Source organism: Bombyx mori, chromosome 25, assembly GCF_030269925.1.
Source record: "Bombyx mori chromosome 25, ASM3026992v2".
NCBI classification, from domain to species: Eukaryota; Metazoa; Arthropoda; class Insecta; order Lepidoptera; family Bombycidae; genus Bombyx; species Bombyx mori.
This window is the reverse complement of record NC_085131.1, coordinates 1027251-1055199: the sequence shown is the minus strand read 5'-3', so window position 1 is coordinate 1055199 and position 27949 is coordinate 1027251. Positions and strand designations below refer to the sequence as shown.

Here is a 27949-nt window from a genome sequence, read left to right as displayed (position 1 = left end):
CATTTTGGAAGATGATTGTTGCGAACGTACAAAACTAAATAAAACTTTAGCTAGACTTCCCTTGTTAAAATTAAATAACCTTAATAATTTAGACTCATTGTTACACGCCAGTATTCATCTAGATACTCTAGAAAAAGAATTAAATCATTTGGAAAGTCCTTCGCACTTTCAAAAATATGCTGTTCATTATATGTCTATAAGTTATTCTCTTACTGTTCTGTTTTTCTTGTACCTTATATTTAGATTTCGTAGATGGTTTTGTTCAAGTAAACATAATTCTCATTGTTGTATACAAATCTTTAATCAATGCAACAAAGATCGTAAAAACGATCATAATAATGTTACACAAACTGTGCAAATAAATAGTGAAAAAGACTATTCATATCCTAGGCCTTTTAGGAGAAATCTTATGTTGTCAAATTCGTCTAATAATGTCGTCGTCGAGTAACGTTATAATACATTATATTCTTTTAAATAAATTGTATAAGTTTAATTAATAATTATAATTAAGACCTTTAATAATTATAGATTTACTTACTATATCCTGTTTTCGTATTTTACTTAATAATTACTTAAGTGTTTTTGATATTGTACTTAACGTTTATTTCTTTAAGATATAGTTACTATTTTATTTTAAGTACTTACTTGTTTTATCCTGTATCGTATGTTTTAGTTTTCCTATTTTGTTATCCAAAACAAAAGCCAAATTCTATACTTACCGCTCTAGTTTATCTCAACGTCAACGTCCGTGACCATTCATCGGTGACGATGAATCTTAAGGAGGGGGATGTTACATATGCCCCTCAATAATAACGTAATATAAATAATAATGCCGACTAAGGCATTCTTGAATGCATTGTCTCTATATAAAGACGATATATTGCTAAAGCGCAGCAGAACAGATTTGGCTTGAGTAGCGGAAACACACATCATTTGTACTACTTCTTTAATAAAATAAACTCCGTGCCAGTCGCCGTGTCCTTTTTTAAAAAGAGCTCCTGGACCCACCCCGTAACAGTACCACCGCCCTGCTTATTTCTGCCGTGAAGCAGTAATGCGTTCCGGCTTGAAGGATGGGGCAGCCGTTGGACTGTTAACAGTGAATTAGAACTCTGGGTGGTGGCGTTTACGTTGTAGATGTCTATGGGCTCCGATAACCACTTAACACCAGGTGGACCATGAACTCATCCAATCAAAGCTATAAAAAAGATAAGTCACTGCCACTAGCGCCATCTATCCGACACTAACGTAACTATGTTCGCCGAAGTCTTCATATCGCCGTTTACGTTTGGTGTAAAGTTTCATGTCAATTGGACTAACAGTTTTTGAGTTTTAAGTGAACATGCATACACTTTCATTCTTATCTTTTATGTATTATTATATATCCGGGGACAAGTCACAGCCGGTCACCTGGTTCCAAACGGTTAAAGGATCCCGGTACTGTGGGATTCGTGGACTCATATATCGTCGACTCGAGGATGCTATTGTACACCGATCTGTGTATAGGGATTCTAGTTTGGTATTTGTCCTCGCTTATTATTATTACAATTTGGTCGTAAACAAATATCTTCATTTAAATTAATCTTACGCACTATCAACATTTCGTACTTAAAGAAAAGTCCATCTCCAGGTGTACCACACGTTGGGGATAGAAGCCGCGAAATCTACCATCATCAGTGAGATCCAGGCCGTGATGGAAGGTCACGGCATGAGTGTGGACAGGAGGCACGTGGAGCTGCTGGCGGGGCAGATGACGGCGCGGGGGGAGGTGCTGGGCATCACCAGATACGGACTCGCCAGGATGAAGGAATCCGTTTTGAATTTGGCCAGTGTAAGCGCGGTGGCGGTTCTTAATACTTTCAATGATTTTTTAAAAATATAAATAAATATCTAAATTTGTTCAGATATGTGAAAATTAGGAACCCTTAAAATGCCTCTTTGGGACTGGGACCCATCAATTTTAAACAATCTAAATTCCACATTTTGTGCCGACATAGAAATACACAGAAGTGACTTTGGAAAATGTATTTTTGTCATCAGTTCGAGAAGACAGCTGATCATCTGTTCGACGCGGCGTTCTACGGGCAGTGCGACCGGATCGAGGGCGTGTCCGAGTCCATCATCGTGGGCACCCCCGCCGCGCTGGGCACCGGCGTGCTGCAGCTGCTGCACAAGCACCCCGACCCCGCGGACACCGCCACGCAGCAGGAGTTGCTGTTCGACAGACCGGAGTACCACCACTCCATATGGGACTGACAATAAATATATTTTCCTAAACGTGTGTTCTTTTGTTGCGACTTGTTCGCGGAACTTAAACCTCCGTACGGGTAGGTACCACCACCCCACCTATTTCTGCCGTGAAGCAGTAATGCGTTTCGGTTTGAAGGGTGGGGCAGCCGTTGTGACTATACTTGAGAGACCATAGAACTTATATAGACATCAACCCAGCGAAAAGTACTGCGATGCTATTTAAAAAGGAAACTCCACACGGATTTCCTCCCGGATTAGGAGGAGGAACCTCACTCCCCCGATCATCCTCTTCGGCCAACTCATACCCTGGGCCAGGAAGGTCAAGTACCTGGTGTCACCCTGGATGCATCGATGGCATTCTGACCGCACATTAAATTATTCCGCGACCGCGCCGCGTTTATTCTCGGCCGTCTTTATCCTATGATCTGTAAGCGGAGTAAAATGTCCCTTCGGAACAAGGTGACACTTTACAAAACTTGCATAGGGCCCGTCATGACTTACGCGAGTGTGGTGTTCGCTTACGCGGCCCAAACACGCGGACAACCTCCAATCTCTACAATCCCGCTTTTGCAGGTTAGCCGTCGGAGCTCCATGGTTCGTGAGGAACGTTGACCTACACGATGACCTGGGCCTTGAATCGATCCGGAAATACATGAAGTCAGCGTCGGAACGGTACTTCGATGAGGCTATGCACCACGATAATCGCCTTATCGTTGCCGCCGCTGACTACTCCCCGAATCCTAATCATGCAGGAGGCAGTCACCGTCGACGCCCTAGACACGTCATTACGGATCCATAAGATCCAATAACCTTTGCATTAGAAGCCTTCAGCTCTAACACTAGGAGCAGGCTTACGGACCCCGGTAACCGTACTCGTCGAACTCGACAAAGAACCTAACCCATGAATCAGCTCGCAAGTTTCTGGTCGGATCCTCTCGGGTCGCGATTCCAATTCGGTAGTAGATTCATTCGCGAAGCAGCTGCTCTTGAGTTGTTAGGTCTCTTTCGGAGGCGCTCGGGCAGCTGTTAGCAAATTCCACCCCTTCTGGCTAAACCTTTGCTCGCCCATCTGTGCTGTCACCAGCTGAAAAGGCCTCAGGGCCACCAGTAATCCTTCAATTATAAAAAAAAGAACATATCTCAAGGTGGGTGGCGCATTTACGTTGTAGATGTCTATGAGCTGTAGTAACCACTTAACACCAGGTGGACTGTGAGCTCATCCACACATCTAAGCAATAAAAAAATAACCTGAAACGCCCTACTTCTAAACGTTTTCAGCGAAACTTTAAAATGAGCTTCGTGGAGTGTTCCCGGGACGCCACCACACTTCTTCCTTGAACTGGAGCTTAAGGATAATATGACTATGTCCTGGTTGCGACCCCGGCACGTTGGTGACAGTGCAATGTGTGCACCGTAGTCCATAGACATCATTCGATGGTAAATTACTACCAAATTTTTAATCAAGGCTAGGTCACACAGCCAGTCTTGATATTCTCAAAGCACCAAATAATGTCCTTCAGCGAACGAGCTTTAATAGTCCTCTAGGAGTGATGAGAGAAGACAAGATTGTGTTTAGAAGATCTTCGTGGCCTTCAAATAAAAGATAAATAAAAATTGAAATTATTTATTTTAATGACTACCTATTTTAAATGCGTAAATGTAACAATTAATCAAATGAATAGCACATATTCATTTATATCATTAAAATTAAAAGTCACAGACGAATGACTTCCGTATCTTGGTCAACAAAAGCCTTTTTACACAACTACCCTCAATCAATCAATATATTTAAATCTGTCTCCTAATTCCGTGTGTCTTTGGCGATGGCTTGTTTATGCTCGTCCAGCTTGGTCCACGCCTCGCTGACCCTCCACAGCCACTGAGCCAGCTCGAAGTCTTGAGCTTCTTGTGATGGTTCAGCTTTCTTCATATCACTAAATTATACGCTCTCAAAGTAATAAAAATAAATGAATGTTTGTTCGTATCGGATGCGTCGGCACACGGCTTTATCTATTGAATTGCAATTTTTATAAATCTTGTCACTTTAAGCAACATCGACCTCATGTCTCGAGGTGCTTCACACACTTGTGACGTCATTAGTTAGCGTTCAAAGCCGATGGTACAAAGATCTCAATAAACGGTTATTTTTAGTCAGAACTAGAGCCAATTAATTTAAAAATATTAAAACGTCTTGAGTTTTGAGGCATTAATAAAAAAAATGGTAAGACAAATTTAATATGTATCTTGAAACGCTCAGATCGTGAGGAAAGAACAAAGGGCACAGTCATTGCAATAATATACGAGAAACAACTAAAGTACATGTTTCTAAATGAACTAAAAGACCTTTTTTAAATGAATCACGGATTTACTTAGTTGTTAACTCGATTTTGATTTGCGTACTCAAATTAGCTTGTAAACAATGCGGAAGAGAATTTATACCAAAATGAAAAAATATTGCAACCAGTTTTATTTGGTATTACCCCACTAACACACTACTTTAAACTATTCTGGTGGTAGGACGTCTTATGAGTCCACACGTGTAGGTACCACCGCCCTGCCTATTTCTGCCGTGAAGCAGTAATGCGTTTCGGTTTCAAGGGTTGGGCTGCTGTTGTAACTATACTGAGACCTAAGAACGCATATCTCAAGGTGGGTGGCATTTACGTTGTAGATGTCTATGGGCTCCGGTATCTACTTAACACCAGGTGGGCTGTGAGCTCGTCCACTCATTTATGCAATAAAAAGTTCTGATTACTTACACGTAATAGTCTCCGGCGCAGTCTTTCAGCTTAGGGTCTAGGGCAGCGTGTACTACTGTTTGCCCTCCGATTTCGGGTTTCTTCATGAAGGGCCAGAACAGTGGGTATATGAAGAACCGAGTAACGCTTTTCATCATTGACATGTGGCGGGTGATGTCCGTGTCTACGAGGCCAGGGTCTACTGCGATTGTCGCCACTCCAGTTCCTTGTGGACAATAGAAAAAAAAAGTTCACTTCCTACTACTAGGGCACGGTGCATTTGCGCCCGGGTAGGTACCACTTGCCTGTTTCCGATCCGGTTTGAAGGTGGGACAGCCATATAGACCTTAGACCTTAATGTGATAGCATTTACGTTTTACGTTGTGATATTTTGGAAATAATAACGAAGGGAAAGATCTTCCACCGAGCGTGTGTAATTGCTCGGTGAACCGACGGTCTGAATGTTGTTCGGAACTTGTATACCTATATGCAAGCTCATCTTGAAAATGTCGTAAGTGAGGTTTAGGCATCTGTCAAATATCTTGTGTTCTGTGATGGCTACCCGCCACAATATCTATGGGATTGATTCAGTACCGACTTAACGGCGTGTCTTCGTTCACTCGTTTTTCCCATTTCCATGTCTGGTCAGGCCCGATCATTTTCACCGCTGACGTAATCGTTGGTAGCTTATGAGGCTTTTCCAACTCCGCGCAGAAGGATATGTGAGCTCAGGGGCTAGACATGAGAGAATATACTAACACTGGCCCTAGCGAGGGCAGTGCTTCGCAGAATCTACCACCGGATCGGAAACGCGACCCACTGAGAAGATCCGGCCATAAACTTTTTTTAATTTTTTTTATTGCTTAGATGGGTGGACGAGCTCACAGCCCACCTGGTGTTAAGTGGTTACTGAAGCCCATGGACATCTACAACGTAAATGCGCCACCCACTTTGAGATATGAGTTCTAAGATCTCAGTACAGTTACAACGGCTGTCCAACCCTTCAAACCGAAACGCATTACTGCTTCACGGCAGAAATAGGCAGGGCGGTGGCACCTACCCGCGCGGACTCACAAGAGGTCCTACCACCAGTAAAAACTCAGTGGATTGTATCTATGGTATATATGGTATAGTTCGTTCTTCGTCCTACGCAAATACAATTTCTTTTAGTTCAGTGTGCTTAATGCGAGTTTTTTAACGTTCTCGATAACGTAAAAGTTAGCTCATATTTGTATGGAATGGGATCGTTTGCGTACGTTTGCCGCTAGGGGCGCTGTTCCAACTGCATACAAAACTGGCTTAACTTTTACGCTACCGACAACGTTAAGAAACTCGCACTAAGTGCACCGTATCACCAGCTGTGAAATTTGTGCTTTTAAACACACCCTGTATGTGAGACTCACCGAGTAACCTCCTGCCGAGCTCCCGCGCGAACAGTAGGTTGGCGAGCTTGCTCTGGCTGTAGGCGGCGGACGCGTCATAGTTCTCGCTCATGTTGAGGTCCTGCTTGTGGATCCGCCCGCGCTGGTGCGCGCTGCTCGACACCACCACCACGCGGCTCGGGGCTGAGGCCTGCTCGACGTCGGTAACACAAATGAGCGGACTTCAGTTTCGATGAATTATTTAAAAAAAGTTAAGTCGCGTTACTTTTAAGTCGCGTTATAAATGTTTCTGTATTTACAATACGTGTTATAATATTTTTAGAAACGGACTGAGGCAAGGAAATCTTTATTTTGGCTATTTTTTGTTTACTGTAATTAAAAAGTCAAACTTTGTGGACTTTACGTACAAGGTATCAACATATTCATCATCTATTACAAACATTCAATTAAAATAACGAAATTAGTTATATTTTGATTTTATATTCTTAGAGCTAATGAAATACCAAACTGAATATTTTTTAGTGAAGACAGTAGAAAGGAAAAAGAACTTGGTTTTATCAGGGCCTTTGCAGAACAGTAAGATGGAAGTCGTTGAAGGTTTGTCATGTAACCGAACCCACGACCTTCAGTTCAGGGTAGAATTATTGTTATCTTAACGGAATCGTGAGTACGGTTTCTGAGTTCCAGTAGCCTCCTTTTTTTAGCTTCCTAGTCTTAGCTTCAGTATGTAAATGGGGCTTGCTATTAATAAATCCAAGACCAAGCTAATGATTATTGACCGTTTCAAATATCCAACGCAACAATCTCCTACATGACTACGAAACCGTAACCCAGTTTCTATACCTTGGCTCACTGATTACCAACAAAGGAAGTAGCGAACCGGAAATACGAAGACGGACTGGCATGGCAAAATCTGCAATGACCCAACTGAGCAAAATCTGGAGAGACCGTAATATTACCCACCGAACTAAAATACATCTGGTCCGCACCCTTGTCTTCTCCATTGCTCTATATAGTGCAGAGACGTGGACACTCAAAGCCGCAGATAGGCAGAGAATCGACGCTTTTGAGATGTGGTGCTGGCGACGTATGCTACGAATACCATGGACGGCCCGCCGCACCAACATATCTATTCTCAGGCAGTTAAAAATAGAAAAGATTCATCGTCTATCCACAATCTGCCTACAAAGAATATTGCGGTATTTTGGTCATGTTGCACGTAGGGATACCAGCAATTTGGAACGCCTTGTGGTGACCGGTAAAATAGAGGGAAAAAGGCCTAGGGGTAGAGGTCCCAAACGATGGTCGGACCAAATAGCGGAGGAACTGGGAATACCTATCAGCGACGCACTCCACCGGGCTGCAGGGCGGGATCGATGGAGACAGTTGGTTGACGAAATCGGACGGAGTCACGATCCTCAGCAGTGAGGAACCGATCGAAGAGAGAGAGAGAGAGAGAGAGAGTCTTAGCTTACCCGTGCACGTCTGCATATCGACGATAATACTTAAAGGATACAATTTTAGAGCTTTCCAATACTTGTGTCATCTGAGATGGAGGTGAGTTAGAGAATTGCAACAATAATTTCTCTTTCGATCTCATTGTAAGATACAGTTCTGTGATTCCAGGTTCCTCGAGATACAGCTACAGCACCGTAATCGACTGTCATAACTAACTTCCTTCCCTTTTAAATTCTATATTACAAGTGGCTCCTCCATTTCCACATTACAGGTTTAAGTAGAGAGATATACCTTCAATCCATATTCCTTCCGTGAAACAATTGGCGTTGCATTTGAAACTTTAGTTGGGTAGTAAAACGACGTCGTCATGGCCTAAAGGATAAGATATCCGGTGCATTCGTGCAGAGCGATGCATCGGTGTTCGAATCCCAGGCGGGTACCAATTTTTCTAATGAAATACGTACTTAACAAATGTTCACGATTGACTTCCAATGTGAAGGTGAAGGAATAACATACCTTGAGCGTATCCAGGAGCAAGTTTGTCAGCAAGAAATGTCCGAGGTGATTGACCCCGAGCTGGGTCTCGAAGCCGTCCTTAGTGACTCCCTTGGGTGGTTCCATCACCCCGGCGTTATTGACCAGCACATGAAGGTGTGGCTCCTCTCCTTTGAATCTAGTCAAGAGCGACGCTATTTTTGAGCTAAATAATGTTATGACTTATTTATAGCCTCAGTAGAAACGGTATATGATAGAGGAGTATGGAAGGAGAAAACATGTTGCGCCGACCCCGGGTGACTGGGAGAAAGGCAGGAGAATGATGCTTATTGCTACCGTAGACAGACATGCACACGACCAACCTGAAGGTGAGCACTCAGTCAGCAATGGGAATGAATGTTAGGGGCACAGTCAAGTTACTGTTGCCGAGGACTCTTCACAAATCTCATTTGAAGGATATATCCTATCGCTTATTAAGCCCCATAGGGTGAGATTCATTCTAAATTCGAATGGAACGGGACAACTCTGAAAATGCACCGTGGATGATCGTAGTGGTTCTAGGTAGTATGGATGAACTTTTCTCCGGTGATGGAGGGCGCGAAGGTAAAAACGAAATGATGGGATCGCAAGGAATTCCTCAAAGTGCTCCCTATAGTACATACGGCAACAGAGTAAGTAAGAAACACAGCCCACTGAGTTTCTCACCGGATCTCAGTGAGTTGCGATTCCGATCCAGTGGTAGGCTCTTTGAAGTACTACTCTTGCTAGAGCTAGTGTTAGTAAATTCTCTTAATTTAAGTCCGTGAGCTCACCTACCCGTTAGGGCGTAGCTGCAATAGCCTCTTACGCTACCAACGAATAGGTAAGGTAAAAAAGCCACATTAAGATTCTGAATGTCGTGAACTCTGAATGTCTTTTAGATTTATTTGGATGATTGATTGTCAAGGCCCAGTTTGGCAACAGCTTAACGTACCTGGCAACGAACTCTCTGATGGAGGCCGTGCTGGCCAGGTCGCAGGGTCTGCAGTACACGTACTTGTTGTTCGTCTCAAGCACGATGTCGCGTCGTTGCTCCTCGCACTTCTTGACGTCACGGCACGCCATAAACACCTAAGACGGAACGAACTTCAACTTCTAAAGCAATACTGTTATTATCACTGAAAAAACCATGAAACAAAATTCATCTTTAAGACGACAACGGACAAGTTTGCAACGGTCGTTTCTGGTTATTTGGTTAATATCGGTACTGTACGTATCTTGGGAGCGCATGTTCGATTCTCGGTCAGAGTCAATAAAAATTGTTATTTGCATAAACGGACCAGCTTACGGTTTACTCGATGTTAAGCGGTTACCGGGGCCCATAGGATTAGTGCATGAATGCCAGACACTTTTTTTTTTGCTTAAATGGGTGGACGAGCCCACCTGGTGTAAGTGGTTACTGGAGCCTATAACATCTACAACATAAATGCGCCACCCACCTTGAGATATGAGTTCTAAGGTCTCAGTATAGTTACAACGGCTGACCCACCCTTCAAACCGAAACGCATTACTGCAGAAAAAGGCAGGGTGATGGTACCTACCCGTGCGGACTCACAATAGGTCCTACCAAAAGTTGATGAAGTCTTTAACTAAGATGCCCTGCGATCAATAATTCAGATAATTATAATCTAAATTTAATAAAAATAAAATTATAATAAAAAAAATATAATTTTCGGGTTTGTTTTTTATTATACGATATTATTCCCTTATCGTGGAAGTCATTCGTGAACGTGTGTTAAGTATCTACGCATTTAATAAATAAATAAAAAATTATAATATCGAACACTGGCACAGTTGCATCGCTCAATGCGAACTCACCGGACGTCATATCTTGTTGGGTAAGACGACTTAAGAACGACAGGGTGATGGTACCCACCGATGCGAGCTCACAATGCGTCCTATCATCAACAATTAGTCGAATCTAGAAATTTTGCAGGTTTGATTTTTATTAAGGAAACGAACAAAAAAGTTTGTTTTCAAATGCGTAGAGATTTAATTCCTAGAGTACCGCACGAGCAGGCACGTGCCGTTGTACCAATTGTTGTCAGCGCACATGTTCAAATACCGTTTCAATTTCAGCCCAATCGCCTCGGAGATCCGATCACGCCGAGAGAGGCCGGAGCCCGAGGCATGTACCCTGAAGGCGCCCACTTCCATCCACAATTGCCGTCAATACTACTGCTACTACTGAGCTGGCGCTATGACCCCGATGTGGGTCTTGGCCTCGGACAATAAACTGTGCCATTCATCCCGGCGCTGCGCAATACCTTGCCAGTCCGACACTTGGAGCTCACGTAAATTTCCTTCCACAGCGTAAGACCAGCGGTACTTGGGCCTCACTACGGGACCGCGTCCTTCCAATACTCCCGCGTACACCCGTTTCACAGCCCGATCCTGCTCCAGACGCACTACATGCCCGACCCATCCGAGCCTCCGTGCCTTCATCTCCCCCAGAATATTTGGCTCGCCAAAAAGCCTCTCCACATCCTTGTTTTTGCTGTCAATAGTACTAATATTTACCTTAGCACCCCTTTTGGCGAAGTCTTTTGCTGCAGCTTTCCCGATACCGCTGTTAGCACCAGTAATTATAATTGTTCTGTTGTCGGCACGGACGGACCGGTCGTACGGAGGACCACTGTAGTAATCTCTGTTAAATAGAAAAGAAACAAACATAAATAGAGATCTCTTTTTTCCCGCCTATGCTGATAGCCTTGAGAGGCTATTTCAGCGTTACCCTAGTGTGTTTCTAAGACTGGCCTTAGCAAGAGCAGCGCTTCGCAGAATCTACCACCGGATCGAAAACGCGACTAAGAAGATCCGGCGAGAAACTCAGTGGCCTGTGTCTATAGGTTAATTTATTCGCCGAGCCCTTCGTCGCAAGCGACAGGTTCGGCGAAGGGAGATCTCTAAGGTTAATTCTTATGAACAGGTTACTGAGATTTAGAGTTCCTGTGTTACGCTCGATGGCGACATTTACGTTGTCGATCTCTATGATCTCCGGTAACCACTTAGGACCGGAGAAGCCCAAACATCTAAGAATTTAAAAAATTTCTTTATATAACTCTTCGAGACCGGGGACGCGTCTGCGTGTAAGTGCAGTATTATTTTCGGTTTGTTTATGTGTTGTAAGTATTATTTTCAGTTTCCAGAATTGTGTAGACATAATTAAAACTACTTTTACGATTTAATCTTACATTTTTTACGGTACATTTATTAGTTTTACTTTACGATTCTCGTGGTCACGGATGACCTCAGTCGTTGTTCAAAATTTTTCAAATTGGACAGCTTTACGTACTTATCCGAGCGAGAACTGTGCAAGTTGCTTTGTGCTACTTTCAAATTGTTTTTCTGTAGGTATGTAAACATGTGAGCCAGAAACTAATATAAGTAGAGCGCTTTAGTTGTTCGACAAATAAATAAAAACGGTAGGCCATTTACTGCGTTAATTCAATTAAAAACTATAAAATGTCTTCTTTTTCCACGTTGTTTGATGTCGACAGTCAATTCTGAGCTAAGTTAGAAATTTTCAAGTCCACATCTTAACGCTCGGCTTAAAATCAATTACAAACTTTCACCCGAACAAGAACACGAGCGAGTTAATTAAGACCGGCGTAAAATAGTTTGAATTAAAAGTAATTTAGCGAGCGGATCTCCTGAATGGTACCTGATTACGCTTTAACTATGATTGATGGAAAACTTTAGCTTCACTTGTATCTATGCTTTACGATTACGGTGGGTAAGAATGTCGTAAGTCCTATTTTCCTGTTGAATTTTTAATTAATTTTTGAGGGTTCGAGGATCTGAATAGTCAGCCAGTCTTGTATATTATAAGATACCGGTTTTCGACTCTTCCTCTGCTCGACGATAGATTTGGAACCTTCACCTCTTTATGTATTCCCGATCTCAAGGATTTCAATTATACATATATACTTCATCTTCAACCCTTTGATGCCCACTGCTAGGCATAGCACTCCCGCTTTTATGCCGTAATGTTCTCATCTTCATTCTCATCCATTTCAGTCCCGTTGACCTATGTCATGGGTCTAGCGTGCCATAGATCTTACAGCACCTCTACGACTTAATGTCAGCCATTGTCCTACACCATTTGTCCTTGTCATTGTTTGCCTTGTCATTTCGCCTTGCTAATCTTGTCATGTCTTGCTAAGTGTTCAGCACAACTCCATTTCAGATCTGCTACTCTCTTACCATATATATTTTAACTTATTTAAATCGTTAAACCAAAGAAGTTACAAGGTCAATAAGGTCATTGTATATTGGTCATAAGTTGAGTTAGTTCCGCTTCAATTGTATGCGTAAACTACGTAGATACTAATAACTATTAACTAAAACTTTTGACGAAAAAATATACAACAAATATACAAAATCTACAATTTGCAAAAGTCATAGACATAATAAAAATAACATCTAAGATTTAATATTGCTTTTATTATTAGCGTCATTTCAAGTACTGCACAGTTTTTGTAGCAACGGACCACTAAGGGATTATTTGTCGAATAAAGTCAGAATTATTGTAATAAAAATAATAAACGCGATATTAAACTCTCAAAATAGTTTTAAAAGATATATTTTTAGATTCGGTTACGATATTAGATTTATAATTTTTAAATAAATCTCAATAGTAATTTATTGTTTTTTTTTTTTATGTAATTCAATATAAGACGAAACACTAAATTAAAATCACGAACAAGGATCAGAAAGCGTGTATTAAGGCATGTCGCAAGCCCGCACTTTTTAATACGCTTTTATTAGCTTCATACGTATATTAGTACGTAACAGAATCTTTGAACATGATTTTGATCCCCTTCAAAACGTCGGATTGACTCGAAATTTAGCATACTTATCATGGACCGATGGCAATTCAACATTTGAAAGAGTTTGATCCGTTATCCTTACTAGGATAATCAGCATTCGCGATTTTTTGTTTTCCTGAGACCCGGAGTGTCTGCGTCAAGACCAAGGGAAACTACCAGGCGCGCCGATCACCTATTTCTCGGATAAGTTACAGAATGATTCAAATGAAATTACTGAAAAATTAAAAAAACATATTGAAAAAATTGAGATTCAACTAAAAAATGAAAAATAAATAATACATGGTATCAATAGTTATAAATATTTTGATTGTATCCTGAAAAGCACCCCACGCTTTTTTTTACAATAAAATATTTTTTCTTACACTATTTTTAATTCAAATTTATTAAAATTTATTTTCTATTTTTTAGTTGGATTTTCTATAAAAGCGTATTTTTTACCCACCTGATGATGAGAGGCTACCGTCGCTAATAGATGTCAGCAATGCCAAGCCCTTGCTTACGAGCAATACATAAATAAAAACTGATCGTTTTGAGCGATACTCAAAACTAGATCAATTCTTACACGTCATCTGCCTTAAGAGCCGGTAATTTTGACCGGAGTTTACTTCTTACTGACTCGGAGAAACTTCTGCTTGAACTTACTTGAATATGCACACCCCACCAGCCACGGCCGCTACTGCAGTCACCAAAGTTACCGGCGTGCTGGGAACCCACATTTTCTGTTCTGAAAATAATTCATAGCCTTTGACTCAGACCGCAGACCAAAATCGCAACGGCGATACATTTGTACATTAATACGTGAAGCAAAAAGTTTGTTCCCTTTTATACGAAAATTGCGCGGACGGAGGAGTATAAAATTTGCCACACTTATAGAGAATATAGAGAAGGAGGGCAGAATGTTAATTTAATTGGTCGAATTTCCACTATTGGGTGACCACTAGTTATTTTAAATATGCTAATTCACTTAAATTTGGCTCTGGTATCACCGTGGAAGGCTTTAGAGGAAGTGGTAGACCTAAGAAATAATAGGGGGATTGCGTGGAAGATAATACATGTAAGGAGTGAGCGAAGTAATGGTATATGATAGAGGAGTATAGAAGGAGAAAACATGTTGTGCCGACCCCAGGTGACTGGGAGAAGGGCAGGAGAATGATGATGATGATCACCCGATTATCTCTCCATCCGTAGATTGGCACTGTGAGATGACATCGCAGCATCATAGTCATCGCATCTGTGTACCGCTAAGAGAGATCTTTGTGAAGGAATAATGCGACTGTGCCGTGGTTCATGGACGCAGGTGCCGGTAACACTCATTTGCGAACAACACAATGACGTCGTGCAATTAAAAGTACAAACGAATTTTGAATGGTTCTATGCTTTTTTTTTATTGCTTAGATGGCTGGTCGAGCTCCACAACGTAAATGCGCCACCCACCTTGAGATATAATTTCTAAGGTCTCACGTATAGTTACAACGGTTGCCCCCTTCAAACCGAAACGCATTACTGCTTCACGGCAGAAATAGGCTGGGTGGTGGTACCCACCCGCGCGGACTCACAAGAGGTCCTACCACCAGTAATTACGCAAATTATAATTTTGCGGGTTTCATTTTACAATTTACAATGTATGTGCCCACTAATAGGTTCACACGACATTGCCTGCACGTTTATTTGCAGTATACGTATTAACGATTGAATATTGGCACATTGTATACATTGTACATAGAGCCTTTCACAATTCGTTTGTACGGAAAAAAATCGTACACCACTTATGCGTTTAAACGAATACTCAACGGACTTGTCAAGCAAATATAATGAACTTTAACGTTGCACTGGTGCATAGTATAGCTTTGTTTCGTTCATACGTTCGTTTTTACACGAATGAAAATCTACCGTATGAGCACCCGGGTGACTGTACGTTAAAAAAACGAATACAAAGAAAGCGTGCAGGACAATGCAGTGTGAAACCAACCTAGCCCTGAGTTCGTCGAGGCGATTGGCCAACCCCACGTGGGGGCTACGGACCGTCGAGGCGGTTTACCCGGTCTTTGATGACTGGGTGAATCGTGGCGAGGGACGTCTCACCTTTCGTCTGGTGCAGGTGCTGACCGGGCACGGATGCTTCGGGAAGTACCTGCGCCGGATAGGGGCTGAGCCGACGACGAGGTGTCACCATTGTGGACACGACCTGGACACGGCGGAGCATACGCTCGCTGTCTGCCCCGCTTGGGAGGTGCAGCGCCGTGTCCTGGTCGCAAAGATAGGACCTGACTTGTCGCTGCCTGGCGTCGTGGCGTCGATGCTTGGCAGCGATGAGTCATGGAAGGCTATGCTCGACTTCTGCGAGTGCACCATCTCGCAGAAGGAGGCGGCGGGGCGAGTGAGGGAAAGCTCTCCTCACTACGCAGAAACCCGCCGCCGCCGAGCAGGGGGTCGGGACCGGGGTCGTATCCGTGACCTGGCCCCCTAAGAGCTAGGGGTCCCACCCGTTTTGTGCGGGGAGGGACCCAGACGAGGGGTGGCGTGCTCTGCACGCTCACCCGCAATAGGAAGCCGGGTGATGGTAGACCGCGTTCCCCCGACCGCTCTGGGGGAAGGTGTAACGCGGCGCCATCAAAGCGGGCTCTCGGCCCGCTGAACGAGGGAACCGGTGGTCGTTTCGCTGGCGGCCACCGGTCCGGCGTCCGTGGGACGGTGGGATGGATGTAATGTGCTCTGCGTCAACCCTGTCCCGCCGTTTCAATAGCCCCGACTGGGCTCCGGCCCGGTCCGAGGTAGGGCGCCGGTTGTGAGCGGCAGGAGTTTTTAGTGAGGTTCAACTCCCACATACCCCACCTGCCGCGCGGGTGGGGATCCGGCGATTTTCTCCTGTGGAAAAAAAAAAAAAAAAAAAAAGCCCTGAGTTCACGCGGCAATGAACTTTAACGTGTTCGGCTTGTAATGGCGCATAGTATAGCTCTGTCTCATTCACACGGTATGATGTTCATACGTTTTTAATCGAATAGCAACCGAACAAGAGAAGCGCTTAGTACCTGAGCGTCTTTTGGAGAGGTCGCATGTGTTTGTTATTTCAAAATGGTTGATGGATCTTGTATAGATAACGAATTATTAATTTCCTTAGTGGAACAAAAGCCCATTTTGTGGGACAAAACAATGGAACATTATAAAAATCGCGTCGCAACTCGAGCGGCTTGGAAGGAAATCATCATAGTAATTAATCCAGATTTCGAAAAAAAGGAAGTCAAAACAAGACAAGCTTTCGGTATGTACATTTTATTCTTAATAATAATTTTTTTACAGTTATTGTTTGTTGTACAACTTAGGTTAGGTTCACACGGCATTGTCCTCAGAATACAGAACAAACCAGGAACCGCAAGCGCGCTTAAAAGTGACAACAAAAACTACTCCGAGTCAACATCACGCGAGCGAGAAGTATATCGTTCTGTCTCGCTCTATCTCGCAATAGAGACGTACATAATATTGTTTTTGGGCACAATGCGGGATAGGCAATTATTACTGAATGCGGCCTCTGGTTTGTTCTGTATTCCGACACTTAAATCTATTTATTTTTTATTTTTTACTTAGTTCTAAATAATATATTCGTTTTGCCATAGGACAGTTCCGTCGTTTGATAAAACCTAGTGACTAAAACTAGATCTTACACTGTTTGCTTGAACTTTTCGAATTGACGTACTTTGAAGATTTACAAATAATAGAGGATTTCCCACATCTTCAAAATTGTGTCCCTCATGTTCACGCACGTAATTGATACGGTGCATGCTTTTACGATTTCTATCATTAGCCTTGGTGAAACATCAATAATAGCCTTATGTAGGACCCTCCGTTTTCCTGTTAAGATACCAAAAGCGCACTCCACGTATCTTCTTACCCTGCTCAGGCGGTAATTATAGATTTTTTTACGAAAATCTAAATATGGTCCTCCAAAAGGACGTAGTAAATTATTATGTAGAGCAAATCCCTCATCACCAATAAATACATTAGGCTAATTGTCTCCACCTTCTAATAATGGTGTTTGTTTGGGTATTTTTTTTTTATTGCTTAGATGGGTAGACGAGCTCTAAGCCCACCTGGTTTTAAGTGGTTACTGGTGCCCATATATATCTACAACGTAAAAGCGCCACCCATTTTGAGATATAAGTTCTAAGCTCTCAGTATACCTAGTTACAACGGCTGCCCCACCCTTCAAACCGAAACGCATTACTGCTTCACGGCAGAAATAGGCGGGGTGGTGGTACCTACCCGTGCGGATTCACAAGAGGTCCTACCACCAGTATATGTGGCGAACCGTCATTTTTGACGTCAACAAACGTCTTAACTCTTCGTGCTCGTCCTACAGTATTAAGAGTATTCGGTATAATTTACTATGTTTTCTTTTACAGCGAAACTGATTATTCAGAGGTGGACTCATATAAGAGATAATTACAATCGATCATATAAAAAGATACAAGATCAGAAGAGGTCGGGAAGTGGCGCCAAAACAGCAAAACCTTATGTTTATAGTAAACAGTTATCCTTTCTGCAGAAAATAGTACAACCTAAAGAGACAATAAGCAATGACACTACCGAAAATCACAACACAGAAACCGAAAAACAGAAAAATAATTCTGAAGGAAACGAAACATTGGAAGCAAACTTTGTACAGACATCAGATAATATGGTAAAAATGAGCCCAATACCTAAAAGTATTCATAAAAGACCTATGAAGAATGCAGTTAATCCTCTAGATGCGAAGATGATGAAATTTATGGATTCTTATTCATATAATGAATCTAAAACAATGAATCGGCATCTTTCATTTTTTAATGGGATAATACCAACATTGGATAAGTTTGATGATGATGAAGTCCTCGAATTCCAAATGGGAGTGCTACAATTATTGAAAAATATTAAAAGCAGTCGCCGTCGGGAGTCGCCGTCGGAAATCGTCGTCGTCTATAGGCCTCCCATGAATTCATAGAGGACATTTTACTCAGGAATACCAAAATGATACCACAAACTACAAATTCCATCCCTATCAAGATTCTCTTGTAAGTCCGGCCTCTGTCGAATCCTCCGATTCTAACTACACAGAAATTTATTTTAATGACTTTGAATTACTTTTAACTTAAATAGAAATTCATTTTAATAACCAGCTACATTAATATAACTTTAATAATTTCAACCTGTACCTGTGTTTTATTTGTGTACTAACCTTAAACAGATTGCTATTTTCATTTTAGTAAGTGATGCACTTCCGCATATTCGTACCTATTAGTTTTTTGATGGGCTTGAATTTTCCAGTCGATTAATAATAATAATAATAAGAATAAGTTTCCATCAACAGATATCCGAAAGCAATTAAAAACTTCTTTTCATCGTTTCTAAGTCTATCTTATAACTTCTCAAATAGTTTAATACACCCAGATTATTCATTTATAGGCTGTACCCAAAACCTTCTGCTCTGTAGGCGGCGAATCTGTTGGCGCCTTCGATTATACCATTAAAAAAATACAACCAAGCGTGGATGGATCTACTCACTGTGACAAATATGTGAAGAAGTGAAGACCGCGACTCTCAAATATTAAGTGTATAATCTGACTGGGGCAATTCGTTTTTACACGAATGAAAACCTACCGTATGAACATCAGGACGATTGTACGTTAAAATAACAAATACAAAGAAAACGTGCAGGACAATGCCGTGTGAACCCAAACGCGAATAAGTATTAAGCACGGAATAGATAAATAAGGTTGGAATGGTAATGTAGGCGGGGCAAGCGTGCCACAGTTATGATTGTACAAACATAACTCGACCGATTCTTTCATTCACCGCGTTTAGTGCGCTTCGGACTACTTTGGCGAACAGATCTCCGCTTTATAGTGCCGTGTTGTGAAATTATAACTTGTAAAACAAAAAATCAGACCTCAAGTATAGAGCGAGGAGGTATATCTTTCGATCGGTAAGTCTAAATTACCATTTAATTACAATATTATTTGTCTAAAACATAAAAATATACTGAGCATTATGAAATTCCAAACATTAACAATATTATTGCAGCAAGTTATAAATAGCATACATTGCGCGATGTGTACTCGCCCAATGAACGCAATGACCAAGTCAGCTTCCAATGTACTACATGCATTGCGTTCTCTACACTTCAATCTTTGAAATTTCGGCCTTTGCCCTGATTGGCCGTGGTGCAGTTTGTTGATAGTGAGGTGACCATGTGGTGAAATAAAATCATCGACAGAATTCTCGACTATATTTACATTTGACATGGATAATTTTTGCATTATTTTATATTTAATTAATGATACCTAGTATATTCTTAGTGAGACGTATTTTGAGTAAAATGAATATGTATTATTATTATTGAATTATTATCATTGAATTAATGTGAAGGTATAATATAAAGGGACATGTAGACCTCTCATTTACGGGTATTTACTATATTGTCTAAGACGTATTAAAATCTAAGTAAAATGCTATTTGACTTATGCAGTAAATTAAAAATTTTAGGTTTACTAAAGAACCTAACGCCAGGGAACAATGGATTGACGTGACAGGTAGAGAAAACTGGAGACAATGACGAGTACTATTTGCTCTAAACATTTTACTGAAAATGATTTTACCATAAAAAAAATCAGAATACACTTAGTTTTGAAAACTTTTTTTTCTTTTCAATGTTTATTTGATGTTATGTATGTAATGTTTTTTTTTCAATATTTATTTCATGTTTCATTTTCTCCATTCATTCATCAGATAATTTATCGATAAAGAATATCGATTTTATCAAGCACTAGCGTGTATGAACATTTTTATTGCCTTTTTGCGTGTGTGAGTGTGTATGCCTACGGGTGTTTTGTGCTAGTTTGCGAACGAATATCTGTCCTGAGATTTATGTGTGGGTGTTTTTGTTGTGTGCGAAATACTTGTAATCACAGTGTGTGTATGTGTAGAAATAAAATAGTGGGGATGAAGCGGCGACACTGGTTCTAATAAAAAATTAGAGCAAAGGCCTTTCCAACCTTATTTATCTATTCCGTGGTATTAAGAGTCTGTAAGAGACACTTAATAAAAAACTCGTTAGTGACATTCACACAGAGATCTATAGATTTCGCACTATTTCATCGAGTCCTCCAACAATACAAGATGATGCGTTTTGCCTTTACCCTCCGTCATATATGATATGATACTTAATGGATAAATCTATTTTCAGTTTTTAAAAACAGATATTTATAGCTCTTACTGCATTTGAATGAAACAATCATAAAATTCCTTATTTTTTATTACAGTTCAAGTAAAGTGTAAGGCTAATTAGTGGTGTCAGTTATATTATGTTACAGTGCGTAAAACTTAACAACAATTTAATTTAGTACAGTTTTTTTTTAAACGGTTTTTTATCATCGGAAATGTGTGAAGTATTTTTAAGAATTTCCAACTTAGATTTTGTTTTGTTTCATCAGAGTATAGGGTTATTATTGCCCAATTATAATGTACGTGATCGCGACTATGAATCAAAGAAACTTGTAATTTCAAATAGATTACTGATAACAAGTCCTGAAGCTTGATTTTTTTTAATAGAGCTAAATAAGATTGAATTTTCGTTAAAAACATTTTTTTTAATAAGTTTAGATATTAAATATTTTGTTATTTAGTGACAAAGTATTATTCTGAATTTCATATTTCTTAAAATTACTCATTGTATTTTTACTTTTCTAATTTCAAGATGTTGTCAACTATTGCATTGTCGATTGGACCTATAATTGAGGTGACATCTGTCATGTTTGTTGGTGCAACTAAATCAATAAATAAATAAATAAAAAATACAACATATAAAGGAAATCTTGCAGCACACATTTCCGATTGATTATTAATTTAGTTACATTTCAGTCTATGGAGAAAGGAAGATTTTATGAATACTTGAAATATTCTCAACAAGATACTTTTTGATCGATTTTGCGCCATTAATATGTTCTGTATATTAACGGTATGAAAAACGTAAGTGTTGAATAAAGCGAGAATGTCATTTATAATAAATGTACATACACGGGGACGAACAAAACCGACTTAAATATATTCAACTTTTGCTGAAAGTTTTATCTTTCGGGAATACCTAAACGAGTTAAAATTTTGACGTTTTCGTTTTCCCGCCCCCTTGTTGAGAACTTTTCATGCAAAATGGCGGATCGGATTAAATGACCAACGAAAAATATTTTGTTTCCGAATTGAAAAAAAGGCGCCCGATATTTGAACATTCGTTTGTGTATATTTTTCATCTTTTTTTCTAATGTAAAAGATACTAAAAGATCGCTTAGTTTATGTAAAAAATAAGCCAATATTTTTACAATAACTTTTAATTCTAAAAGGCCATAAGGTACATTAGGGTGCATCGACGACCTTGTGTCGATCGAGATAAGGTCGTGATTCGTGAACTACTAAGTTTTTTGGTCATCAAGAATGTTCTACGTATCTATATTAATTTATATTTTATGTACATTTATTTTTATAACGCCACAGCCAGTTTTGATAAATGAATTTTGATATTTTAGACTAAAGATGGTATTTCTCTCGATTTACACTTACGCATTGGAGAATAAATCATCGGACTCTAAATAGCATCTATAGACTCATCGACACATTTCTGCTTTCATCATAGACCTAGTTTAGTTTTACTAATACTAGATAATTTATAATAAAATTGTACAATACAAATTGACAGATCATTCGATGAATTAAAAAAAAATACAAATCGAGATTCAACAATGCCTATTTGAATTATGGAAAATTATCACAATACAGAATGTTCATTGGATATTTCTGGTACAATCCGCGGAAAGTTTACAGGAGGTTATTCAACATAATTAAACCTTTTGGAAGTTGCTAAAAAGCTCTTTTTAAGCTTTCGTGATCGATGTGGAAAGACCGTTTTATGTCAATGAAATTATTTTTACAATAAGTACGTATATAAAAAACACAAGATATATAACAAAATTATAGCACCAGTTTATATGAAACACAACACAGACGATTCACTTCCAGGTAAACGAATGCAAATTCAATTCATATTACGATCAAATCCCAAATTGTTTTTTCTTTTTTGTATAATTTGTTCCCTTCGGTTTTCTCTATATCTTAATGGGGAAGCAACGTTTTAGATATAACAAAACTAAAAATGCTGTTTTTCTTAGTATTTATTTGTTTGTCCAGTTGTCGTGCGATAACGGGGCAGCATTTTCGCGAAGCTTCCTCCAACTTAAAACTGTTAAAGCTTTCTCTGTCGTCAAAACATTATACGGGGAGAGCTTCTTGCTGGGCGCGCGCACGCACGGCAAAAAAACTAATACCGTGAGGCTGAACAAGTTACCTAGGTAAATTTGAGTTTATCTGGTAGGTATATAATGAACACGGAACGGCAATGAAGCAAAGAATAAAGTGCCAACAGTGAAACTTCGTTTCTTGTCCAATACTGATTTTAAAAAAAAATAGAATTGTCATTCGAATTCTAACTATACTGAGACCTTAGAATTCAAGGTGGAGGCGGCATTTACGTTGTAGATGTCTATGGACTCCGATAACCACTTAACACCAGGTGGTGATCTTGTCCACCCATCTCTAAATAAATAAAAAGAGAAATTTGACGTAATTTCAACGATAGCTAGTCGCTGCAGCGCCTTTCCACTGGAATAAATAACTCAGCAAATTCATGTCAAGCGTCGTAATTATTACATTTGGTTAGGTCCTATTAGAGTTTATTAAATTTTGCAATTTGAAACAACCCTTGGCCAATGTTTTTTGCGACCTTCCAATTTCCTGCCCAGTCCGGATTGAAGGTTCTTCGAGCACGTCTTATGATGGACTTCTATTCGCGAGCAACGTGCTTCGTTCGAACTCGTTAAATAGATAGACGATTTTGATTTTTTCAAGTACCATTATTGACATGCAACATAAAATTCTTCATTCGACGTTATCGTTACGATCAACAACGGAGATAGACTTTAGACGTTTTCATAACGGTTTTGTCGTCATATTTAAGGACCCTTGGAGTGAAATCTGCCTACTGCCTAAATACTGCCTAAATCTGCCTACAAGCCAAATGGTTCCTCATAGATATCTTGAAGAAGGATAGCAACTGAAATGTCTACCAAAAACCGTTCTCTTTAACAGGGACGCCTCTACCTTGCTATGGCTTCTCGGATGCTCGAGCGCAGATCGATCAATAAGCTGAATGATGAAAAGGGTTTTAGTTGATTGAATCATGCCTCGCCTATCGCCCTCAATCCCTACGCGTAAGACCGGCGAATTCCTCCTGACTAAAGAATCAGAGATCACCAACTGTGCGATATAAACTTTTATTATATCTATTACAAGAGTTTTTTTGTTACTGTCGGCACTTTTACTTCTTACTATTACTGCAACAATATACAATCTCTCTCTGTTCCATCAAGTCTTACAATTAATCATTTTGATTTGTACATAAAACAAGACCAAAAAAAAAATGTAAATTGAAAAATTTGTACAAAAATTATTTTTATTTTCTTATTCTTTTAAACTGTGCAGTAAAAAGTGATGTGTTGTTTGTTCCTTATATAAAATATAACCTTATATTTAACTAGTAAAGCGTAGTTTTTATTGTTTATAAAATACTTTGAGCTCATTCCGCACTGTGAGTGTACTATACTAAAACTAATGTGCCTTAATTTTTCTTAAAAATTTAGCTAAAACATTTCCATTATTCGTTCTTTTCACTCAAATACTTTGTTAACTTACTCTGGATCCAATCTAATTTGTTTTACGAGAAGCAAGCTATTGATACATAGTAAAAATTTATGTGTTTGTTCTCGGTACATTCTTAGGGCACTCATGTGATTGTGATGAAACTTAGTGTAGTTGATACTGACAGTCGAAGGAAGGTTTCTACTATAGTTCCCTCTACATACAGTACAAGGTGGAAGAGTAGTTTCAGGAAATGTGAATTCACTACAGAATGTGAATGTTCATATTTAATTAGTTATATGTTACTTAACATTTTGATTGTGAAATTGAGAACATTGATTCTTCGAACAGACAATATCTCACTAAATTTTTAAAGCTAAACTTGCCAACCCTCTGCTGGGTAAAATACCTGTAATACAAACCTGCATGAATCCGGTCAATAATAGTTTTTTACTTTGTTAAAATTATGTTTAACTTCTAACAGAAACAAATGAAAAGAAAACATAATTCATAATAGAAGAATAAATGGTACCTGCTACATGCATGTTTGCTGTCTTTCTGCAAGTTATATAATTATTAGAATGTGAAGGAACAATCACTTCTAAGTAATGTTTTAGCTAAATTAAATTATTTTTAATATAGTTTTCTCAGTTCAAAGAATTTTTTCCTTGCTGTTCTGAATATTATGGACTGTTTATCTTAATAGTACAGATATGACTCAATATTTGACTAGCATAGTTTTTATATTGTTACTCTCAGATTCAGCTTGCTTTGTTAACATTAATTGTACCCTTGGACTTTGAGGAGTCTTGAGGTGGCAAGGGTCTCGCAATTCCTACTTTGACTGTCCCCCTCGGAGCACCTTTGAGAGCCTGAACAGCTTGGTCTAATGTCGCATTTTGTATGCTGACTCCGTTCACGGACATTACCCTGTCTCCTGGTGATATTTCACCATTCTTCTCTGCAACTCCGCCGGGTACTAAACTCCTAACGACAATGACTGTTCCATTTGGATCTACTGGATCTTGGTAATCTAATATTGAAAAGCCGAGTCCCTGATCAGCTTTGACAAGCATCACAATATCCTCTTTGCTCTGCCACATGGCTAAACCAGACACACACTCAAGAGATCGGGATTTCTTAGACTGCTCTGAGTGATTAGTCAGTGTTGCTGTACTTGATGTGTTTATAGATGTATCTGATTGTGCTTTTACTAATGTTGTGAGGTTGTTTAGGCTTCCGGATATAATTTTCCTCGCTTCAAACCCTTCTCGATCTGATGCTAAGTTTACAACAGGGCGTGGTCCACTGTCGACGCTGTTACGTGCACATACCAATCTTACTCTGTCTGGTAGTTGCTTTAGAATGTTTACAACTTCCGAATGTGTTAAGCCATGTAATCTATATTCATTGACTTCGAGCAGTTCATCACCAGCATTTAGTACACCCTGCAGTCCAACAGGCCCATCTGGAAGCACAGACCTAATGTAGTGATGAGGTCTCAACTCTTGCCCTCCTTCCACATCCACAGTTCCTTCAAGGCTGATCCCTAGTCCTTCTAACTTTTTTATTTCAGCCACTAATATTTCTTTGTCAGATCCAATTTCTTCTTTCCACTTCTTTACAATGTCCTCTTTGTCAACAGCAAGTATTTCATCAAATCTTTGGTCCAGCTCTTCTTGTGTGGGCTCCTGAAGATCTCCCACCTCTAAGACGCTGGAATCAATTGTAGTATTTGATTCTGGTTCAGGTTCTATTTCTGTTATACTATTTTCGAGTTGAGAAGGCACTGGGAACCAAGAAAGTGTAGTGGTGGAGGGTGATGGTGAAGTTGGCCGCTCCTCGTTAAATATAGCTAGTTGTAGATGTTCAAATTTTGGACCTCGAAGATATCTCTCTAAAACTAAGTGAACAGAAATACCTGTGTTCCTCAATATCTCCACAGACTGGGGATTACTCTTATCGGCTAATGATATACCATCCACTTCAATAATTCTATCATTAATTTTAATTTTACCACTTTGTTCAGCACTGCTACCCTCGATTATACTTTTAACAAATATTCCAGAGAGCTCCTCTTTTTCACACACATACCCCGCTACCGTGATACCTAGTCCATACACATTCTTATTTAAATCCACATGAATAATTTCAATTTCAGGTAACTCTACTGGAACAGTGATAGTGATGGTTGGTGACACAGAATCACATACAATGGGATGATCAGGTATTTTCTGTGGATTGTCACCAATAACACTAACCGCTGCTGCCACTATACTAGTTTCCGTTTCGCCATTTTGCCCATTGATATTATAGTCACTGTAACATTGAGATAAGTCATACACTGCACCGTAACCAGTTTCGATGAGATGACGGTCGAGAAGCTCCGGATCAGCAAGGATTTTGGTCGGCACGAGCGCTGTGCCGGGTTGCGGGGCACGGAGAGCGGTCGCAGGATCCGCTGGGCGCGCGACTAACAAACGGACTACTGGTCCCGCCTGCCTCAATACAGCAGCCACCTGCTCCGATGTGAAGCCGCGCAGGTTTACGGAGCCCACCTGCAGCACGTGATCACCGCTTTGCAGTCGCCTGTCCTTGTCAGCCACACCTCCTGGCAGTACGTATTTTATCACGACGCCGGTACTCCTGCCGCCGACTAGGTTGAAACCCAAGCCGTTGCCATCATTAGTGAGCTCGACAACTTCAACTTGTGCCCATTCGGTACTTAGAACCATCGCGGTTCGCCTCACCATCACACTACACGCCCGCGATGTTACGTGATACACACAGCTCTCCCGCTGAGGTTATAAAACTCCGGGGAACGCATACCGTTTGGGTTCTAAATCTAATTTACTTAAATCTCGAAGCCGAACGTGAGAAAAATTAGCTCACGTTGTTTGTAACGAAAAATAACAATTTAAATTTATAAATAAAATGACATTTACATACTTGCTGAATCGGAGACAGCGAGTGTGGCCAGCTGCTGGAGAACTTTTCATAGAATAAATTAAGTGAAATATTTTTCTGTCACAAAATGTCAAAATATTTTATTTATATTCTGATTTATGTAAATAAAAATCAGGGTTTTTTTCAATCTTTAAGTTGTTTTTTCATTTCTATTACATTTTTCAGATATGCTTAGTAAATGAAGGGAAGCCTTGAAAGGAAGTCAAATAAAGCGCATCTATCTGATTTTGATCTAATTGGAACTAGTATGTTAAACGAAAATTTTTACGTATGGGCTCAGAAAATTGTATTATATTTAAAATATATTAGAACTATTTGATACAGGTGATAAATTTTGTTAAAATTAAAATTATTTTGTTATTTGCTTAAATTGCCACAGTCTTTCCTGCACATTTGGCAGCCTCTGAACTCTGCTAATGTTTTGATGTAAAAAGTTCGTTTCCCTAAGCCAAAAGCATTTTTTTTTTAATTAACCAAAATTAGATGATTCTCTAACATTAAAATAAGCTAAAATATGTTTAATTTTTATATATGTCAGAAAATGACTTTCCATAATTTATTCATTTCCACAAAGTCTATAGGAATCTCATCTCATGATCGTATCGTAAAGTGCGCAGGGCAGAATGGCTTGTTACTTGGTTATAGATTTGTGCATGGTAATTATTATGCATTTGACTGAAAAAAAATTGAGTAATATTAGGAATTTGATCGAAGAAATAAAAAATATACTATTAGGGAAACTATTCTGCAAAACGTAAACCCTAAGCTAAATAAAAAAAAATATATTACACAGGAGTTATGAGTGAAGTAATATGCATTGATAATACCTACACTGTTTTAAGGCGAGAGTCTTAAATATTATGTGTATTATCCGTGCGAGAGAGGATGAATAAGACTGACTTGGATTTTTTGGCGGGAACGCGAGGAATGAAGTTGTGTGATTTTATTTTGTCTATTTAGGATTTCTTCGGGCTTAAATGTATAACTACATCGGTGGTTTATCAACTATTTAGTATCTGTGAAAGTGCATATATGTGGGAAAATAAAACAAAGCCGCTGGACGTAACTTCTCGGG

General features: G+C 39.8%; 4 protein-coding genes across 5 annotated transcripts in view; 2 read left to right on the top strand and 2 right to left on the bottom strand.

Annotated features, from left to right (window-relative positions):
- Positions 1-2277, top strand: part of LOC101739499 (DNA-directed RNA polymerase III subunit RPC1) — a 39877-nt gene extending 37600 nt beyond the window's left edge. For both annotated transcript variants that reach the window (XM_038020472.2, XM_038020471.1), the window contains exons 26-27: positions 1631-1831; positions 2041-2277. In XM_038020472.2, coding sequence (XP_037876400.1) covers positions 1631-1831; positions 2041-2256 — 417 coding nt within the window. In that variant the 3' untranslated portion in view covers positions 2257-2277. The remainder of the gene's footprint in view (positions 1-1630; positions 1832-2040) is intronic.
- Positions 2278-3860: 1583 nt separating this feature from the next.
- On the bottom strand, positions 3861-27076 carry LOC101746618 (retinol dehydrogenase 13). The gene is made up of 8 exons (XM_004925667.5): positions 26857-27076; positions 13837-13918; positions 10883-11009; positions 9297-9433; positions 8345-8501; positions 6392-6560; positions 5010-5214; positions 3861-4184 (listed from the first exon to the last, which is right to left on the bottom strand). The coding sequence occupies exons 2-8, from the start codon at positions 13908-13910 to the stop codon at positions 4052-4054; spliced, it is 1002 nt and encodes a 333-aa protein (XP_004925724.1). The 5' UTR covers positions 13911-13918; positions 26857-27076; the 3' UTR covers positions 3861-4051.
- LOC101739359 (uncharacterized) lies at positions 16187-18377 on the top strand. Its single transcript, XM_004925703.5, has 2 exons — positions 16187-16453; positions 17592-18377. The coding sequence occupies exons 1-2, from the start codon at positions 16267-16269 to the stop codon at positions 18167-18169; spliced, it is 765 nt and encodes a 254-aa protein (XP_004925760.2). The 5' UTR covers positions 16187-16266; the 3' UTR covers positions 18170-18377.
- LOC101739220 (patj homolog) lies at positions 20464-26890 on the bottom strand. Its single transcript, XM_012690013.4, has one exon. The coding sequence runs from the start codon at positions 26658-26660 to the stop codon at positions 24669-24671; it is 1992 nt and encodes a 663-aa protein (XP_012545467.3). The 5' UTR covers positions 26661-26890; the 3' UTR covers positions 20464-24668.
- Positions 27077-27949: the final 873 nt, after the last annotated feature.